Source organism: Notechis scutatus, chromosome 2 (assembly GCF_049901735.1).
Source record: "Notechis scutatus isolate UNSWTSFEM ecotype Mainland chromosome 2, rNotScu1.2, whole genome shotgun sequence".
Lineage (NCBI taxonomy): Eukaryota > Metazoa > Chordata > Lepidosauria > Squamata > Elapidae > Notechis > Notechis scutatus.
This window is the reverse complement of record NC_142010.1, coordinates 160,105,420-160,126,751: the sequence shown is the minus strand read 5'-3', so window position 1 is coordinate 160,126,751 and position 21,332 is coordinate 160,105,420. Positions and strand designations below refer to the sequence as shown.

The 21,332-nt window shown below is 37.5% G+C and overlaps 1 protein-coding gene across 4 annotated transcripts in view; it reads right to left on the bottom strand.

The window, feature by feature from the left end:
* SLC44A2 (solute carrier family 44 member 2 (CTL2 blood group)) overlaps window positions 1-18,476 on the bottom strand; it is a 222,631-nt gene extending 204,155 nt beyond the window's left edge. For 3 of the 4 annotated variants that reach the window (XR_015747901.1, XM_087957087.1, XM_087957086.1), the window contains exon 1: window positions 18,297-18,476. Coding sequence is in view for 3 of the 4 variants with exons in the window: in XM_087957087.1 (XP_087813213.1) it covers window positions 18,297-18,351 (55 nt within the window). In the remaining variant the exon portion in view is untranslated. The remainder of the gene's footprint in view (window positions 1-18,296) is intronic. The other variant, XM_087957088.1, reaches the window with a different exon arrangement.
* Window positions 18,477-21,332: the final 2,856 nt, after the last annotated feature.

The window sequence follows — 21,332 nt, the reverse complement described above, 5'->3', positions numbered from 1 at the left end:
AAGCTGTAACAGCTGTCAGATTGGGAAGGAGAAGATCGGCAAAGTGTGGCATTGGATGGAAGCTAAACCCCAGGAGCTGTAACTGCAGCAGCGTGAGAGGAGCAAAAGTTTTACAATCAACAGGCAAGTGGAGAAGCTCGGATGGAGAGAGATGGAAGGTCTCAAAGGATAGTGGCTAGAAGGCGGTGAGAGCAGATTGCAAGGGAAGAGGAGTGCAGCCGGCAAGATTTGGATGGAGAAAAGAGATGTGGAGAGAGTAAAAGTAAGTGAAAGTATTTGTGAAGAAAGTGGATTGAACAGAGAAGGATAGAGGATTTGGAATTGGAGTTGGAGGAAGGGATTTGTTTGGAAGGTACAAAGGCTAAATGACTAAGTGACTAAGCATTTTGAAGGAAGGTATCCAGCGGAACGGCAGGAGGGAAGAAGAAAGAAGGAAAGGAAAGTGAAGAAGGAAAGTGAAGTGCAGAGAATTTTTCACAGGACGGAGTTAATGGAAAGGAATTGGTTTTAACAGAAAGGAAGTTGAAAAGGACTATTTGCATATATTATTTAACATTTGAAATGGAGGAGAAAGTAACCCTAGTGCTACAATAAGGAATGGCTGATGCAACAGATGACGGGAGAGTTTAACAACAAAAGAGAAGGCAACATTGTATAAGTAACAAAGGAAGGTGATAAACAAACTCAATGTAAAGTTAAATATTTGATTTAATGCCTATGTTCATATTGTTTATTTGATAGTGCTTAAGACTGTAATGGTTATTTAGAATATAAAATCTGAAAGTATATGATAGAGGGAAATAGAAATTCTTGTTTCTGAAAATAGAACTTTGATAATAGGACTTGGTTGAAAATATTTAGATTAAAGAAAATTAAAAACATTTAGAGTATATATGTTAATGTATAAGAAACCACACTACTGTTAGAATTTATAGAGAATTGTTTAAGTTGTTTGAACCTATTAATATTTAGCAAATAATATAGAGTATTTAACAAATATTTAATATTTTTGTAACTATTTATAAGATAACGACAGTATATTATTCAAAGTAGATATAAGATTGTGATACAATTTAATCAAACTATATTATTTAAAGTGGATATAAGGTTGTGATATAAACAAATAATATAGAAAATAGCTTGGATTATAATATTAAATATTAAAAGAAGGGAGTAACTGAAAGATTGGAAAAAGAAATATTTGTGTAATTGTACACCAATTATGCCAAATGAAATAAGTTGCCAAAGGAAATACATATCCAGTTCACCAAAAAAACAGTAAGAGACAAAGTATACAAGGCAATGAGAGATGAAACTATAATTTATAAGGGTAAAGAAATACAGACACTAAAACAGATCCCCAGAATAATTAGAGAACAAAGGGGGGATTACCATTTTCTTACATGTCTAATAAAGCATAATATAACATATAGATGGCTTATCCCCCAAGGCATGCTCATAACCTGGTGAGAAAAGAAACTTAGAATAGACACTCTAAGGAAGGTGCAAGATTTCTATGATGAACTGATGATTATAGAAGAAGAATTGGGTAGCAAAGGAGAGCTAGAAACTAGAAGCCAGGAGGAACAGCAAGTGATTGAAAAGGACTCGGAACAGGAAGAGAGAAACAAAGACAAAAAAGAACAGAGCAAAGAAGAGGGGATCAGAACAAGAGCACAGATGTTAAATGGAACAAATAGAAGACCAAGACAACAATATAAACAGTAAAACGGAAGAGGAAATAAAGTTGCTGTCCATAAATATTAACGGACTGAATTCACCAATTAAATGGAATCAGATATTTAATAATCTCCAGAAACAAAATGCTGATATAATATGCTTACAGGAAATGCACATTAAAAGTCAACATAGGAATTACCTAGAACAACCAAAATTAGGAAAATTATTTATCTCATTGGCAGACCAGAAAAAAAAAAAGAATTGCAGTGTATAAATGCAACACAAATATACTCAGACCCAAATGGAAGAATATTAATGATAGAAATTGAGATTCAACAAAAAAGAGTACTATTAGTGGTAATATATGCCCCCAATGAAAACCAAAAAGGGGAGGGCGGAGCTGGCATCGCGACGGTACGACGTGCGATCTTGATTCTCCAAGATCGTCGTCGATATCTTCACTGCTGGACCGTCTCAAAGGACCTAAACTGTCCCATAGAGACGGTGATTAACTAGGGCATGTCCTGTTGATCCCAAGGACATTGCAGCCATTCAAGCTGCTGAGGCTGGGTCCACTCCGGAATGGAAGAGATTGAAGGAAAGTGTGTCAGTTTGGTGAGATGAACTTTTACTTTTTATTGCTTGAAGAGAACATCCTGAAAGATTTAAAGTGAAATTAAAAGTGAAGAGAAAAGAGTTTAAGCGGCTAAATTAAGCTATTTAAAGTGAAAGTTTTTTCCTTTTCCCTTTTTATTGGAACTTTGAATTTGGTAAAGTTACTGAATTTTAAACTGGACTGGTCTCTTTTAAATTTTCCATCTTTATCTTTTTTTAAAAAACAATTTTTTGAAAGTCTGTTTGATTAAGACTCTTCTTTTGGATTTGAGTTTTATTTTTTATTTTTTTTCAAAAAAAGGAAGGATTCCATTTTCTTTTTTTCTTTTTTTTGCTTTTGGTATTAAATACATGGGGGGGGAGTGAAAGTGAAGGGGGAAAAAGTAGCACTGCCATCTAGAGGCTTGGACATATTGTTTCTTTTCTCAGTTTGTTTATGTACTTGTGCTATACTCAAGGACTCTGAGCTTTGCACTGGAAAAGATAGTGGGATGAGCATGGCAGATTGTTTATACAGGTGCCCATCTGTGAAACTAAATAATTAGAGCTTCGAGCAGAAGTTGAAAGAAAGAAGATTGAAGTGACCTTGAAAATACTGGAGCTAGAAACATTGAGTTGATTTATTAAAGAGCCTTGGATACTCAGTGGCAGTGGCTGGCTTAACTTTAGGTTATTTTCCATCTCCCTTTTTACTCCCCCCCCCCCAGTTGGATTTTTTTATTTGGATTTTAACCTTCTATTCCAGAAACCAGAATGTAAATCTTTTACTTCTTTTTTTTTTTTAACCTTCTTCCTTTTCTCTCTTTTATTAAGTGAAACAATTGGATTAGGATACATAAGTGCCTGAAGATTTTTCTTTTTCCCTTTTTCTTTTTTTGGAGTGGCAATTGCCTGCCTGTACTCCTTTTTTTCTTCCTTTTTTCTTTTTCCTTTCTCCCTCTCTATAGGTAAGCACTACAAGATGAACAGAAAGACAACAGCACCAGCTTCCTCAATATCAATAGCCTCTCGATGAGAGACTCCTCTTGGCGGAGACCAGCAGCAGTTGGGGTGAAGGTGGCTTCTGGAGCCCTTCTGGCCAATGTTTCAGGAACCTAAGCCTGTTGTTCCTGAGATGGCAAGCTGCGCCTGGATGAGAAGGAAACATCTGGGGGAGGGGGAGGTTGAGCAGAGGTAGAGGGACTGGAGGATGGAGGAACCTGAGGCACCTTGAGTGCTTCCTTAGATCTCCTATCAATTTCTTTTTGCAGGGCCTTGTGGCACCTTAGGGCGTCCCTCTGGGCCACTTTGGAGGTCTCCTTAGCCTGCTTGCGCAAGTGGTGGGTTTTGGGTTTTGCCTTCAAAGAAGATCCTCTAGAAGTATTACCATCTGCCATTGCAATGACTTAAATGTAACTTAGTAGGTTAGAGATCAATATGAGGCGGTTGGCATGCCCAGGGCCCGATCTATGCAAAGACGGTGTCCCTGATCAATATTACTTACCCCTTTTAGTGTAATTTTGTTGTTGTTGTTCTTCTATCTATCTATCTATCTATCTATCTATCTATCTATCTATCTATCTATCTATCTATCTATCTATGGAGATATATGATTATGTAGACAAAGAGAACAACAATTGAGCCGTACCTCAGTGATAATATTTTGAGTATGAAAATATTATACAGTTAAATCAGAATTCAATATTATATTCAAGATGGGTTATATCCCTGCTCCTGGGATAACGAAGAGGACCAATTCTTTCTTTTTAAAAGAAAATAGAAAAGAGGATACATCTCTACAGAACCTCTGGGACATGATGAAGGCCTACACAAGAGGCTTGATAATAGACTATACAAGGAAAAGAAATATAAAACAGAAAAATACTTTCAAAATATTGGAGGATGATTATAAAAAGTTGGAAAAAGATTTACAGAGATCCCCACAAAAAAGACATTAAAAACAAAATGGATATAATTAAACATAAAATGGGACATGGAAAAAGAGAAACTAGCACAAAAAATTAAAAATGCTAAACAGAATTATTTTGAAGATGCAAACAAACCAGGCAGATGGCTAGCTTATAAATTGAGAAAGGAGAGAGAGTCAAGAAGGATTAGCCAATGAATAAATGAAGAAGGACATGTTTGCTATGGAAACGAGGAAAAGAAAAAAAAGGTTAAGCAATACTTACAGAAAGCGAATTTACCTCAGATACCTAAAGATACTGAAATAATGCTAGAAGGGAATATAACAATGATGGAATTAATAGAAGCCTTAAAAAAACAGAATGTTGGAAAAGCACCAGGTCCAGATGGCTTACCAGCGGAATTTTACAAGACTTTCCAGAAATATTAAATTTTCACCTATTAGAAGTTATGAATGAAGTTATGTTAAAGAAAAGAATACCCAAAACATGGACAGAAGCATATATTACACTTATATGGAAGGAGGATACAGACCTGCAGCAAGTTAAAAACTACAGACCTATATCCCTATTAAATTCAGACTATAAAATTTTTGCTTCAACTTTGGCAGAAAGACTAAAAAGATATTTGAATAATTTTATCCATATTGATCAAAATGGATTCCTGCCAAAGACACAAATCAAAGGCAATGTGAGAATTATTTTGGATACTCTGGAATACTATGAGGCACATCCTGAGAAGCAAATGGCTTTGATGTTTTTAGACACACAAAAAGCCTTTGACAATGTGAGTTGGCGATTTATGTTATTGCAATTGGAACAAATGGGCTTTGGTAAAAAATTCATTCAAGCCATTGAAACGATATACTATGAACAAACTGCAAAGGTTATAGTAAATGGAGAACTAAGAGAATCTATAGATAAAAGAAAAGGAACAAGGCAAGGTTGTCCACTGTCGCTTCTGCTGTTTGTGTTAACATTGGAAGTGTTGAATAGAAATATTAGAGAAGACAAAGAAATAAAAGGAATGAAAATTAAAAAGGAAGAGTATAAATTGCAAACTTTTGCAGATGACCTGGTATTTATATTAGAAGACCCATTGGAAACAGCACCTAAATTAATAGAAAAAAATAGAAGAATATGGAAAAGTAGCAGGTTTGAAAATAAACAAAGATAAAACAAAGATATTAACAAAGAATATGTTAGTAAGATGAAAGAAAGAGTTGGAAGAAGTTTTAGAAATACAGGTCATAACAAGGTTAAGTATTTTGGGATATATATCACACCAAGATGTAGCACACTGAAGGAAGATAATTATTTTAAACTCAAGCAGCAGATTGCGACAGACTTGAAAAAATGGGAAAACTTACAATTATCATTGATTGGGAGAATATCTACAATTAAGATGAATATATTGCCTAGAATTCTATATTTATTCCAGACAATTCCAATCCGACTAGGGAAAGAGTTTTTTGAAGACCTAAATAGAATTGTGCTGAAATATATTTGGCAGGGCAAAAAAGCAAGAATAAAATTAAAACTGTTACAAGATGCAAGAATAAGAGGAGGGTTTGTCTTGCCTAATTGGGAGTTGTACTACCAGGCGACAAATTTGATGTGGGCAAAGGAATGGATAACATTAAGGAACAATAGACTATTGACTTTAGAAGGGCATGACTTGCTGTTGGGATGGCATGCCTTTCTTTGGTATAAGGGAACTAAAACACAGGGGTATTTTAGAAGACACTACATACATTGTTCTTGAATTGGGAGAAGATAAAAAGACAATATTATTTAGAAATTCCATTATGGATATCTACTATTGAAGCTTTTTCTTATCCAATAATATATAAAAAGGAACAAACAGATATGGTGAGATATTGAATGAAAAGGGTGAACTTAAAACTATGCAAGCGTTGGAAGAACAAGGTGTAAAAATGAATTGGTTTTCATATTTGCAAATATAATCTAGATTTGAAAAAGATGGATGCAGAAGGTATTTATGATGTTGACTGATTTAGATAAGATTTTGATGGGAACTGATGAAAAGTTAATTTAAAAACTTTATGGACACTTATTAGAATTTAAATTGGAGGAGGAACAAGTTAAAGAAACGATGATTGCTTGGGGGAAAATTTTGGTTCTGGGATTGATTTAGAAAAATGGCAAAAATTGTGGTCTCATAATTATAAAATGACAATGTCAACTGCATATAAAGAAAATTTGTATAAGATGTTTTACAGGTGGCATTTACCCTCGACGGACTTGCGAGAATGTTTAAAAATAAATCGGATAAATGTTGGAAATGTCATCAGATACCTGGTTCATATTACCATATGTGGTGGACATGTTCAGATGCAAAAAAATATTGGACTAAAATCCACACATGGTTGGAAAAAATGATAAAACAACATATAGACTTTAAACCAGAGATCTTTTTATTGGGAATTATACTGGAAATATACAACAAAGAGTTGAAATATTTGATTGTAAATGTATTAACAGCGGCGAGGATTGTATTTGCTAAGAATTTGAAAAATGATAAAATACCTATGCAGGAGGAAGTTATTAAGAAAATTATGGACTGTGCTGAAATGAGTAAATTGACCTTTGAAATTAGAGAACAAGAAAATAAACAATTTTATATGATATGGGATTTGTTTTATCAATGGTTGGACAAAAAGACATGGTAATGTAATAGACTAGATAATTTTGTGATAGAAATTGAATAGATTGATATAAGACATAATATAGACATATATAACCATTGGTTGAAAGTATAACATAAATTTTAAGATAAAATTTGGAATATCTCGTATAAAATGATGGAAGTCATGGATGATTTATAACTGATAAATATATAAGCATATGTTAGTTTGACAATGTGAAAATTGATATAAACTGAGTAAAAAACTACAAAAGAATAGCACAAAAGATTTGCAACCAACTGACACACTGTATGTATATAAAATGGAAGATGGTTTTGTTTTTATGTTTTGTACGTGCATGTTTGTCTTCAAAAAAATTAAAATTCTTTAAAAAAGAAAAGAAAACCAAAAATAATTTTACAGTAAAGTACATGAAAAATAGTAGAACTAGGACAAGAGAATATTTGTTTAATTGGATATTTCAACGCAGTAGCAGATATAATAAAGGACTATAAAAGTACCAAAAATTAAGAAAAGAAAGAAAACATTACCAAAAACATTTTTTGATTTGGCTGATGAATTGAATCTGAGAGATAGTTGGAGAGTTGAAAGGGAAAGAAAGTAAATACACCTATTACTCAAATCCCCATCGATCATGGTCTTGAATAGATATGGCTTGGATAAATAAGGAATTAGAAAGTAATATGAAAGATATAGATATAGACTAACACTTGTGCAGATCATAACCCCTTACAGATAATTTGGAAAGGACAAAAAAAGAAAAATAGAAGATGGATGTTAGATACACAAATACTGAAAGAAAAAGAATACTTACAAACAATTAGAAAAGAGATGGAATTTTTCCTTAAAGTAAATAAGAACCAAGATACAACCCTTCAGAACTTATGGGATACTGCAAAAGCTTATATAAGAGGGATTATGATAGCATATATAGCTAGAAGAAACAAGGAGAAATGGAAAGAACAAAATGAATTACAGGAAGAATTAAAAAAATGGAAATAACCCTACAAGAAAAATCATAAAGTGATGAAATTAAAAAAGAAAGGGACTTAATTAAATATAAATTGAATTTGTTAAATCAGGAGGAATATGCCAAAAAATTAAAATTGGTTAGGCAAACTTCTTTGAACAAGCAAATAAGCCAGGAAGATGGTTAGCTTATAAGTTAAAAAAGGAAAGGGGAACAATTATATGATAAAAATGGGATCCTCCAAAATCTTCCAGAGGAAAAAAAATGTATTGTACAAGAATGTTATGGAAATCTATACAGAATGGATCAAATAGAGAGGGATTTTTTAAGTAATGAAAAACAACAAAACACCAGGTTCAGATGGGATTCCGGGAGATTTCTATAAAGCCTTGCGGGAAACAATGCAACCACTGCTGTTAGAATTGTACAACGAAGCATTATTAAAAGCAAAACTACCAAAGTCATGGAGAGAAACCAGTGGTGGGATTCAATTTTTTTTACTACCGGTTCTGTGGGCATGGCTTGGTGGGCATGGCAGGGGAAAGATATTGTAAAATCTCCAGTCAGAGATGGCATTTGCCAATTCTCTGAACTACTCAAAATTTCCATTACCGGTTCTCTAGAACTGGTCAGAACCTGCTGAATACCACCTCTGGGAGAAACATACATATCACTGATACCGAAAGAAGGTATGGACCACTCCCAAATTCAGAATTACAGACCAATCTCATTGCTAGATGCTGACTATAAAATACTAATAACTATTATGGCAAAAAGATTGAAAAAAGTTTTGAATGAGGTAATACATCCGGATCAAAACGGTTTCATCCCAAAAAGACAAATCGGGAATAATACCAGGACAGTAATGAATATTTTGGAATATTACGAAGCTCATCCAGAGAAACCAGTAGCACTGGTTATTCTGGATGCGCAGAAAGCATTTGACAATTTAAATTGGGAATTCTTTTTGTATCAGATGACAGAAATGAAATTTGGACTAAATTTTGTAAAAATGATAAAGGAAATTTATTCAAACCAGAAAGCCAGTGTAAGGGTCAATGGCAATTTCACAGAAAAATTTCATATAGGTAAAGGAGTGAGACAGGAATATCCAATTTCACCTCTGATATTTATACTTGGCAATAGAGGTTTTATTAAACCAAATTAGAAATAAATAAGAAATTACAGGCACTAAGATAAAAAAAGAAGAGTATAAAATGCAGGCGTTCGCTGGCGATATGGTATTTTTTTGTAGAGTCCGAATGAGGTTGGGAAAATATTGCTAAACGAAATAGAGGAATATGGTAGAGTAGTGGGTCTTAAAATTAATAAAACTAAAACGAAAATGTTAGTTAAAAATTTCTTAGATCATAAAAAAAAGTTAGAAAAAGAAATGGAACTTCAAATTACAAATAAAGTTAAGTACTTGGGCATTTGGCTACCAGCAAAATGTTTGTCCCTAAAAGAAGATAATTATGATAGGTTAATGAATCAAATTAAGAAGGATTTGGAAATATGAGGGAAATTGCAGCTTTCCTTAGTAGAAAGGATCGCTGCAATAAAGATGAACTTGCTACCCAAATGGTTATACATATGCCAGACTGTGCCAGTAAAGCTAAATAAAAAATTCTATGGGGTACTAAATAAGATGGTCACAAAATTTATATGGGAAGGAAAAAAAACCTAGAATTAGATTAAAACTATTGCAGGATAATAGATACACAGGTGGTTTCGGACTCTCAAATTGGGAGTTGTATCAACAGGCGGCAACACTAACCTGGATTAGAGACTGGATATCTTTAAACAATAAGAGAATATTAATGCTAGAAGGACATGACTTGCAGGTTGGATGGCTTGCCATCCTATGGGAGAGAAACCAAAAGACGTACTCACATGTTAGGCAACATTTAATTAGTGAGACGCTAATAGAAATCTGGCATAAAATTAAACTAAAACATTATATTAAGATACCAAATTGGCTTCAACCATGGAAGAAATGTTTAACCCAAATATTATGGATATTTCCAAAATGATTAGGAAACAAACAAAAAACAGGGAAACCTAAAAACAAATCAAAAATTGAAGGAAGAAGGAATTAAGTTAGACTGGTGGCCCTACTTGCAGGTGCAAACAAAATACAAAAAAAGATATGGAAGAATTTGGTATAGAGTTAAGTCCCCAACAGCTCGATAAAATTTTATAGGACCAGAAGAAAAATGTATATCCAAAATTTACAACTATGTCCTAAAATTTGATACAGAAGAGGAGGTAGTAAAACAGACGATTGCATGGATGAAAAATTTTGGATATAACATTTAATTAGAGGATTGGGAAAGACTTTGGAAGAGAAATTATAAACTAACAATGGCAACCTCATATAGGGAAAATCTTTACAAAATGTTTTATCATTGGCATCTAGCACCATCGAGATTGGCCAAGATATATCCAAATTTGAGTCCAACATGCTGGAAATGTAAATCAACAACTGATACCTTCTTTCATATGTGGTGGTTGTGCCCCAAAGTTAAAATTTTTTAGAATAAAATTAGAATTATAAACATGGTTTGTGTGTGTTTTTTAATTTTGTAAAACTTTAATAAAAATTATTTTTAAAAAAGAAAGAAAAGTTCAAACTACTGTTCACAACAAATCCTGTGCTGGAGCACGCTGGCCCAGAGCCCCCATTTGTAATTCAGACCAATGCAAGTGATGTAGCTGTGGGGGCAGTGTTATTGCAGAGGAATGCCCAGGGGTTGCTACAGCCATGCACATATACTTCTAAGAAACTCACAGAGACTGAATAAAGATGGGTGATATGGGAGAAGGAGGCTTATGCAGTGTGTTGGGTCCTACTCACTTGGCAGCATTTCCTGGAGGGGCAGGATGCTGTTTGAGGTATGGACTATAAAAATCTGGAAATTCTGAAAACTCTGTGCAGGAGGATATCCCCTAAACAAATCCGTTTGGCTCAACACTTTAATTGTTTCAATTTCACTGTGTTATCTCCCTGGGGGAAGAATTTTATGGCGGATGCTTTGTCTAGATTGCCCCAGTACAACAGCATTAAAGCTGAAGTGGTCAGACCTGTTATCCCCTTGAAGCAGCTAGCAGCCCCGGTAACCACGCGAGCTCAAGGGAGGGAGGAGTCTGAGATTCCAAATGAACTATGTGAGAAGCTCAAAGAAGCACTAAAAGTTGATGAATTACTACTCACAAAAATGACTGCACCATGTGTGATGGACTGGCTTGGGTTGGGGTCAAATTATATGAGCTCTCAAGCTTGAGAGACACTGTATTAAAGAACACCCATGACTCTAAGTCAGCAGGACATTTTGGATTCATAAAAACCCTGCACTTGGTTAAATCTAAAGGCACAGCTGAATTGTACACATCCTTGGAAAGACTATTAATGCCAATAGTACTGTAGTTTCTCGATGATAGATAGATAGATAGATAGATAGATAGATAGATAGATAGATAGATAGATAGATAGATATGGAGATGTGGCTTCTTGAGAGTGCATTTTGGAGAAGTATCAAGAGAAATGCTAAAAGGGCAATCAGTTTGGGATTACATTCCAAATGAAATTGGGTCTTCAGGGTAAAGAGACATGAAGAACTTTCAACTGCAGGTTTCTAAAAATCTTATTGAAAACATGAATGTTTAGAGGCAGCTCTTTAATTCTTAGCTATTTAGCTCAGGAAAAGAGTTGAAAGGCACTTTGAGGTCTTCTAGTCCAACCCCCTGCTCAGGCAGGAAAACAGAGGATGTCAAAATCTGAGTAGAGTCCTGGGAAAGGTGTCAGAATAACAAGATAACACTTAGAAGAGACCTTGGGAGGAGGGAACCCTATACCCATGATGGCGAACCTATGGCACGCGTGCCAGAAGTGGCATGCAGACACTTCTGCCAGCATGCAAGAGGTCGCCTGGAAGAGCCCCACTGCACATGCATGCATGCTGCCCACCCACCAGCTGATTGTTGGGTATCTGGCATGCATGCGTGTGGGGGCCTTGTGTGCATGCATAAAGATGCGCAATGCACATGGGGGCCTCACACGCACATGTGCATAGACATGTGGTGCACATGGGGGTCTCACGTGCACATGCACAGAGATGGATGGTGCACAGGGGGATCATGTGCACATGCACGGACATGTGCATGTGCACATGATCCACATGATCCGCATGCATGTGCGGGAGGTTGCACATGCATGCGGAGGGGGCATGGAGGGGCCTGCACACATTGCCTCCTAGGTGCTGACATGCGAGTGTGCGTGCAATTTTTGGCACGGGAACCCAAAAATATTAGCCACCACTGCCCCATACCATTTCAGAGAAATGGCTGTCCAGTCTTTTCTTAAAAACTTCCAATGACTGAGCACCCAGAACTTCTGGAGACAAGCAGTTCCACTGGTTAATTGTTCTCAATGTCAGGAAGTTTCTCCTTAGTTTTAGGTTGCTTCTCTCTTTGTTCAGTTTTCATCCATTGCCCTCTGGTGCTTTGGAAAATACATTGCGCCCCCCCCCCGCCCCCGCCTTCTTCATTTCAGCTCCAATAGTATGTCTGCCTTTGTAATACACATACAAAACCTTTCATTGGATAGTAGATCCCATAAAATGTTTTGTGTCACAGCTTTCCTGCCTTTCTTGTAATAATTAACTGAGCTCCCTTTCAAGAAGTAAGAAAAATCTTTTTTATTCTTAGAAAATAACTTGCTGTTCCTTTAGTAGTGATCAAAGAAAGAAATCTGAAAAGGATTTTTAAAAAGGGAAAGAAAAGGGAACAGAATGAATCAAATTAAACATACATTTGATGAAGGAACACTAGAAGGACTTCAGGAATTAATTTATTGATTTAGGAAAAGCATATAATAAAATGAATAACTTGAATTGTGGAACATTTTGCATGAGTAAGGGGTTGCAGGTTGGCTGCTGAATGCAATAAAAACCATATGTATATGTGACAATAAGAATACACTTAGTGAATGTATAACCCTGAGTAGGCAGTAAATTAAGGATGAACATACAAAATGTTATCTTGGTTATTTTGTTTATGGATATAGATAGCATGCTTGTGATGACAGCAAAGTGTTGGTTGGGGGATTTGAATATGCATGTAATTTTGTTTGTAGATAACACAGTATTATTGATAAAGAAGCACATTATTTGCAACAAATATTAGACTTGTCAAAATATTTACTAAAGTTGGGGCAATGGGAAGAATTTTTTTAATAACAAAGAAGGCATGAGATATTTTGTAAGCATTGAATATTTGTTAAGAGAAATAAACATAGTTGTGAATCAAGTTATATATCTGCCACTTTCCTATATGGAAGTAGATTTTCCATGTATCAAGAAAAACAGCAGTACATTTAATGAAGTGGAAATCCAGTTTTTGAGATGTGATAAAACAAAAAGTAATGCAACTTCATGGTTGTGACAGAGGTGAAATTTGTTGCAAAAGGTCTTTATCAAAATCAGAACATTGCTTTGGTTGTAGACATAAGGGGATACAGTGTACTATTCTTGGAGATGGGATAGTGTAAACAGTAGGGAGTAAGGTGGAAAAAGAGATAAACTGTAAAAAAGATAAGAAAAAAAAAGGTAAAGTTAGAGTTCAGCGCAGGAGCTTTTTGTCTCAAGAAATAAACATGCAGAGATGAGGTAACTTTAAACAGAAAACTGAAACAAGGAGAATGAAGACAGCATGAGCGAGGGGTGCATGCATGTTTGTTGGCCAGGAAAACAAGTTTCTTGGAGTTTGAGTGTATAAAATTAGAGCCTGCCAGGGAAAGATGCTATGCAAAGAAGCAAGAAAGGGCATTCTAAGAAAAAAGGACGAAGATGTGAAGCACTGATATCATTCTCAACTCCAGCCTATTTGTTCTACACAGTGATTTTGTAATTCTTACATTACACATTAAATTACCAGTCAACACATGCTTCCCTTAAATAGCCATCAAACCTCACTTCCCGTCTTCAGAATACTGATTATATTACCCAATAATGAAACATCAGCAAACAAAACCTCCAGATTCAGAAAGTATCAAGAATCTGACAATTGAACACTGTGTTACTTATATTCTCCAATATTGCAAAATATATTCTCACTGGGCAATCAGAAAAAAAGAGCTCTGCTTGGAGTTCCACTGAAGCAGTAGTTCAAATGGTCCTCATTTTTGCTGGTGAGGCCAGTTTCAACTGCTTCAAGACAATTTTGTGTCTTGAGAAAAAGCAAGTGAGGAATGGAGACAGCTCTCTTAGAGCTGTCATGGTCACATGACTGGGGGTGGGGAAAGGCAGCACATTCTGTGAAAGGAAAAAGGGAGGTGACACAAGGGGTGGGGAGAACACAGTGAAACAAAAAATGAGGCAGATCTGAACCTCTAGTTCATTTTTTAAATATAGGTAGTCCTCAACTTACAATCATAATTTTATTATCTCTGGACAACTGAATAACTGGATAGAAGCATTCCTGGCAAACAGACAACAAATGGTCAAAATTGGGAGCGTCCTATCAAATCCAGTACCTGTCAATAGTGGTGTCCCCCAAGGCAGTGTTCTAGGACCAACTCTCTTCATACTCTACATAAACGACCTCTGTGATCATATTAAGAGCAATTGCGTTCTCTTCGCTGATGATGTAAAGCTGTTCAATACCACAGACAATACTGCTACCCTACAAAAAGATCTTGACTATGTATCAGAATGGTCAAACAAATGGCAACTTCAAATCTCAACAAATAAATGCTCTATCTTACATATTGGCAAAAAAATCAGAAAATAAAATACAAGCTGAATAGTCAAGAACTTGTTGATGACCCAAGCTCTGTAAAGGACCTTGGAATACTCACCTCTAATGATCTAAGTGCTAGAGCCCACTGCAACTACATAGCCAAAAAGGCATTAAGAGTTGTTAACCTAATCCTACGTAGCTTTTTCTCTGGTAATATCACACTACTAACCAGAGCATACAAAACATTTGCTAGACCAATACTCGAATACAGTTCATCAGTCTGGAACCCACATTACGTATCTGATATTAGCACAATTGAGAAAGTCCAGAAATATTTCACAAGAAGAGTTCTCCACTCCTCTACTCGTTGTAGAATACCTTATGCCACCAGACTTGAAATTCTAAAACTAGAAAATCTTGAATTACGCCGCCTTCGGTCTGACTTAAGCATGGTATATAAAATCATACATTGCAATGTCCTACCTGTCAATGAATACTTCAGCTTCAACCATAACAACACAAGAGCACACAATAGATACAAACTCAAAGTAAACCGCACCAAACTTGATTGCAGGAAATACGACTTCAGCAATAGAGTGGTCAATGTCTGGAATACTCTACCCGAATCTGTAGTTTCTTCCCCAAACCCCAAAAACTTTAACCTTAGACTGTCTACTATTGACCTCACCCCTTTCCTAAGAGGTCTGTAGGGGGCGTGCATAAGCGCACCAACGTGCCTACCGTCCCTGTCCTATTGTTTCTCTTATTCTTTTATTTTTCTTATATGTACCCATTTCATGTATTCACAACTATGTATACACTTATACTTATTATCTTGTAAACAATTGGCAAATCAAATAAATAAATAAATAAATAAATAAATAAATAAATAAATAAATAAATAAATTGAGCCCAAAATTTCTGTTAAGTGAGATACTTGTTAATTGAGTTTTGCCCATTTTACGACCTATCTTGCCACAGTTGTTAAGTGAATAATAACTGCAGTTGATAAGTTAGTAACCTGGTTGTTAAGTGAACCTGGCTTCTCCATTGACTATGCTTGTCAGAAGGTTGCAAAAGGTGATCACATGACCTTGAAACACAGCAACAGTCATAAGTATGAACCAATTGCCAAGCATCTGAACTTTGATCACATATTCATGGGAATGCTTGACTAAACAAACTGTTGTAAGTTGAGGACTACCTGTACCTCTTTACAGTTTGGTAGGCTTACCTCTTATTTTATTTCTTGGCTGATTTCTGTTCATGTTTAAATCCTAATTTAATGTATAAGTTTACATTTTAGCATATTTTATCTATATCTTAAATTATTGTATTTTATTCTAATTTCATTTTAGACTGTATTTTATTCCATTATCATTTTAAATCATATTTTATTCTAATTTCATTTAAAATTGTATTTTATCCAATTTCATTTTAAATTGGTTTTATCAAATTTCAATAATAATTTGTTTCTTGAATTCTGTACTTTGATATGGCCCAAGGGCTAATCAATAAAGATTGAATTGAACATAAGCTTACATTTTCATCAAACAATCTTTTCTCTGTATTCTTACCACGTTGGGTCATAAACTGACCTGCTCTGGTTTTAGTTGTTTAGACTTTTTTTTAATCATCATTGTATTAAATAATTATACTTAAAATAATTGTAAAATAAAATTATTTTTTTAGATCCCTTATGAATTTGAACTATAAATATGCATTGAAACATATGGCCTACCTACCAAAGCCAGGTATAATATAGTAGTAGTAGTAGTAGTAATAGTAGTAGTAGTAGTAGTAAAAGTAGGGAGACAAAGGATGAAGGTGGGCTGGTTCTGCTCAGCATTTGCTTTCAATATTGGAACATTGTTCACCCTATCCTATCTTTTTGCACATAGATCTGCTCTTGATTTTAGCAGTCTAACTCAAGAGAAAGAAAATCTTATTGCTATCTATATTGCTCAGCCATTGAGATGTAAGAGCTATGTAAGTAATCCATAAATCTGCCTATAAATCCTGGCTTACCTTCTCTCTTGCACTAAAATAAGAAGCAAGCAGCTGTCAACAAAATCTCTTCCTAGGTTGCATTTACACAATTTTCTAATTCATGCTCTTTTGAGAAAACAGCAAGAATTCACCCCTGACTCTGAAGCAGAATCTTATTACATTCTGGGAAGAACCAATATGAGTCTTCTGTTATCTATATTTGTCAATGCAAGAGCTAAACAAAGATAGATCATTTCATGGACATTTCATTTCATCATTTCAATATACTAAATTGATTATGTTGCTATAAACACAATCTCCCCCCCCCCCTTTTAGGTTGGCAATTTGAAAACAAGGATATATATCTCCCAAGTACAGAAACCTCTAATTATGAAATAAATGACTTATTTTCAATATTGTCTTGAGGATCATACAAGTAAAACTGTTCTGATACAAGATTAATAAAAGAATAAAATTTATATTGCCTTAGTGATGTCTGAGTGATGCTATAAGTATAAGGCATTGTAAACCATCAAAGAAGCAATGCCCAGTATTAATCTTGGAATAGAAGTCCTCCTTGAATTCTTTCACTCATCCTCATCAGACACTTCTGAATGCATTCCTACATCCACCTGCCCAGCAAAAAGCCTTCCAATGTCTTTAATTTCCATTTCTACAGACCCAAGCCAGCATGATTCTTGGTTCAACATATTTAGGTTCTTGAGTGATTCCAGGTTGAAACTTTATTCAACTTGGTAACAAATATAACTATCATCATCTATACCTCCTCTTCCTTCCCATTTTCAAATTGAATAAGGTTTACTTCAATATCTATATTAGCTGATACAACTATCTCAACCAAGAAATGGCTATTTTCATTAGCTACCCCTTCTTTTTGATTCATACTCCAGAAGGGTGGTCAATAACAGATAACTGGAGGACTAACGGATTTAGTGTAATACATTTTCTTAAATTAAGCCATGGTATAGACTCCCAAAGCAAGCTATGCCATAGGTTGTTTTTTTTTAATGTTACCATGACTGCAGAAGCAGGAGATGCTGTATCCAGGACAGCAGCATCTCAACTCACTAGAACAAATGGATTTCTTGTTACAAATCGGAATTTCATCGCAACCGACTGAGAGATGCCTGAAAAAGAACGGATAAAGAACCCCAAGTAAAGCAATCTGATCTTTCTCTAGAATGTACAGCCTGGAGCCTGAACTGGGGAACAAGAGACCTTCCCTTTCTGCTTTACAGCTAAGTGACGAGGGCTGGGAACGAACCCACGGCCAGCAAGCTTTCGAGGCTGGTGGGCGGCAACGCCGGCTTGATACCGATGGGGGGCCAACGCTAGTCTAAATCAGATCAAAGGCTCAAAACTCATAATGTCAAAAAGAGAGGAACCCCTTTCAATTGCTCGCCCGCGCTAAAGGGGGCTCTCCCCGTAGGTCACGTCCTCCTCCCCGCTTTCTTCTCTCAACAGTTGCCGCCCGGGAAAACAGCAGCAAATCGGCCGTGTCGGCGCCGTTACGGCTGGGCCAAGGCGGGACACCCAATGGTTCCAGGCAAAAAGAAACAAGAAAAAAAAGGCGCGGTCCACCGCAACTACCGGCCCAATATCCTAGTGCTGCCTCTGCCGCTGCCTCGGAGGACGCTTTCAAGGAGCCACATCTCCAGCGGCGGGGCGCATCTCTCTCAGCCTGCGCCTGGAAGCAGCGAGTGCCTTTACCGTGAGACTCGTTTGCATCATCAGGTTCCTTGTTACTGGGATCGCCATTCATCATTGCAGAAATCAGACGTAGCTTGCTATAAGACAATGCAGAAGCGCCTCTCAGGCGCGGCCCCCGAGGGATTGCGAGTAGGCAGGGAGGGGTAAGAAAAGGAAGCGCACGGGTCCGCAGCCTGGATGACGCCGCTGCTACCCTGACGGCTGCTGACCCGCCAGTAGCCCAAGCCGAGTGGGCGCGACTACAGATGACCGAATTGTGCATTGCTCCTATTTCTCCGGCGCGACAAACAGCAATACAATAGACATCAATAGAATGCTGGATAAATTCCGGCCAAGCATTAAAAGAGGGAAACGGCAGGGAGAAAAGGGCAGAGATACTTGGAGGTAAATTTAGTTGTTTATTTATTTTTATTTTATTTATTTATTTTGGTTTGTCAATTGCTTACAAGACAATAGGTATAAGTAAAAACATAGTTATGAATACATGGATACATTTAAGAAAAAATAAAAAATAAAAAATAGGACAGGGACGGTAGGCACGTTGGTGCGCTTATGCACGCCCCCTACAGACCTCTTAGGAAAGGGGTGAGGTCAATAGTAGACAGTCTAAGGTTAAAGTTTTTGGGGTTTGGGGAAGAAACCACAGAGTCAGGTAGAGTATTCCAGACATTGACCACTCTGTTGCTGAAGTCGTATTTCCTGCAATCAAGTTTAGTGCGATTAACCTTTAGTTTGTATCTATTGTGTGCTCTTGTGTTGTTATGGTTGAAGCTGAAGTATTCATTGACAGGTAGGACATTGCAATGTATGATTTTATATACTATACTTAGATAGGACTGAAGGCGGCGTAGTTCTAGGTTTTCTAGGTCTAGAATTTCAAGTTTGGTGGCATAAGGTATTCTGCAACTAGTAGAGGAGTGGAGAACTCTTCTTGTGAAATATTTCTGGACTTTCTCAACTGTGTTAATATCAGATATGTAATGTGGGTTCCAGATTGATGAGCTGTATTCAAGTATTGGTCTAGCAAATGTTTTGTATGCTCTAGTTAGTAGTGTAATATTTACCAGAGAAAAAGCTACATAAGATTAGGTTAAAAACTCTTAATGCCTTTTTGGCTATGTAGTTACAGTGGGCTCTAGCACTTAGATCATTAGAAATGAGTACTCCAAGATCCTTGACAGAGTTTGGATCATCAGCAAGGTCTTGACTATTCAGCCTGTATTTTATTTTCTGATTATTATTTTTTGCCAATATGTAGGACAGAGCATTTATTTGTTGAGATTTGAAGTTGCCATTTGTTTGACCATTCTGATACATAGTCAAGGTCTTTTTGAAGGGTAGCAGTATTGTCTGTGGTGTTGAACAGCTTTACATCATCAGCGAAGAGAATGGGGGTTGGTTCTTACCTGACACGCCATTTCTCTTCGAGCTGCGAGGATCATCCAGAGAGTGGGAGGTGCTTCAGTCTGCGTTGTTGCAGGCTGAGCTTAATTACTGAGGAACGCTCCTTCCATCACGTGGCTCCATTACAGCGTTCCCCAGTTTATGTGAAGGTGAGAGGGAAGAGAAATTCGTACTCTCATCTTACTAGACTTAAGGGTTCATTGGCCGAAACAAGCCCCCACCAGATGGTGAAAGATAAGGGTGGGGCTGGATGATCCTCGCAGCTCGAAGAGAAATGGCGTGTCAGGTAAGAACCAACGCCCATTCTCCTTAGAGTTGCTCGGATCATCCAGAGAGTGGGACATACCAAAGCTTGGCTGTCCTACGGGAGGGACTCCGTCTGGTTCGGGAGCCTCTCCGGGTCCTTGAGGAACCGCTGTAGGACTCGTCTGCCAAACGAGGCCTCCGCTGAGGCAAATATGTCGATCTTGTAATGCCTAATGAAGGGAGACGGGGAGGCCCAGGTGGCAGCCCGGCAAATGTCAGTGATTGGGGCCTGGGTGCCCCAAGCTGCCGAGGTGGCCGCACTTCTGGTGGAATGTGCTGTTATTCCGCTGGGTACTGGCAGAGCCTGTGACAAGAAAGATCTAGAGATAGTAGCTCTGATCCAGCGGCCGATGGTTGAAGGGAATACTTTGTGGCCCAATGTCTTGGGTTGAAAGGAAAGGAATAGGGATTCGGACCTCCTAAAGGGCTGGGTGCGCTTAATGTAGATGTGGAGGGCACGTCTCACATCCAGGGTATGCCAAAGGGTCTCCCTCTCTCGCGAGGGTTTGGGGCAAAAGTTTGGGAGAGTGAGTTCCTGTGCCCTGTGGAAGGCCGAGTTGACCTTGGACAAGAAGATAGGATCGGGCCGGAGAACCACCCAGTCGGCGTGGAAGATGCAGAGGTCCTTTCTCACCGACAAGGCTGCGATCTCCGAGATTCAACGGGCCGATGTTATGGCCACCAGGAACACAATTTTGAATGTTAAAAACTGGAGGGTGGATTCCCTGAGAGGCTCAAAGGGATGTTTAGTGAGGGACACAAGGACCCTATTAAGATCCCAGGTAGGATATCGGTGAACGGTTGGGGGACACAAATTAGTGGCTCCTCTGAGGAATGCCCTAATGCGAGGGTGGTGGGAAAGGGAACCAATGTTGTTGAAAACGATAACAGTTGTGAGGGCTGCGACCTGCCGTCTCAAGGTGTTGGGGGAAAGCCCTTTCTTCAGACCCTCTTGGAGGAAATCCAAAATCCAAGCGATGGAGGGTGAAAGTGGGTTGACCTGGGATTTATGACACCACTTGCAGAAACTATTCCAAGTGGCATCGTAGATTCGGGTAGTTGAGGGCCGTCTGGCAGCTAAGATGGTATCAATAACCTGGTCAGAGAACTTCTCGTTTCTTAGGCGGTTCCGCTTAACCTCCAGACGGCTAACTGGAGCCATTGGGGATCCAGATGTAGAAGGAGCCCTTGAGAAAGGGAGATCCTGTTTGGGGGGATTTTCCAGGGAGGGGCTACCGATAGGTTGTGGAGGTCCGCAAACCATGGGCGCCTGGGCCAGTAGGGGGACACCAGAAGCAGTTCCGCTTTCTCGTGGATCAGTCTCTG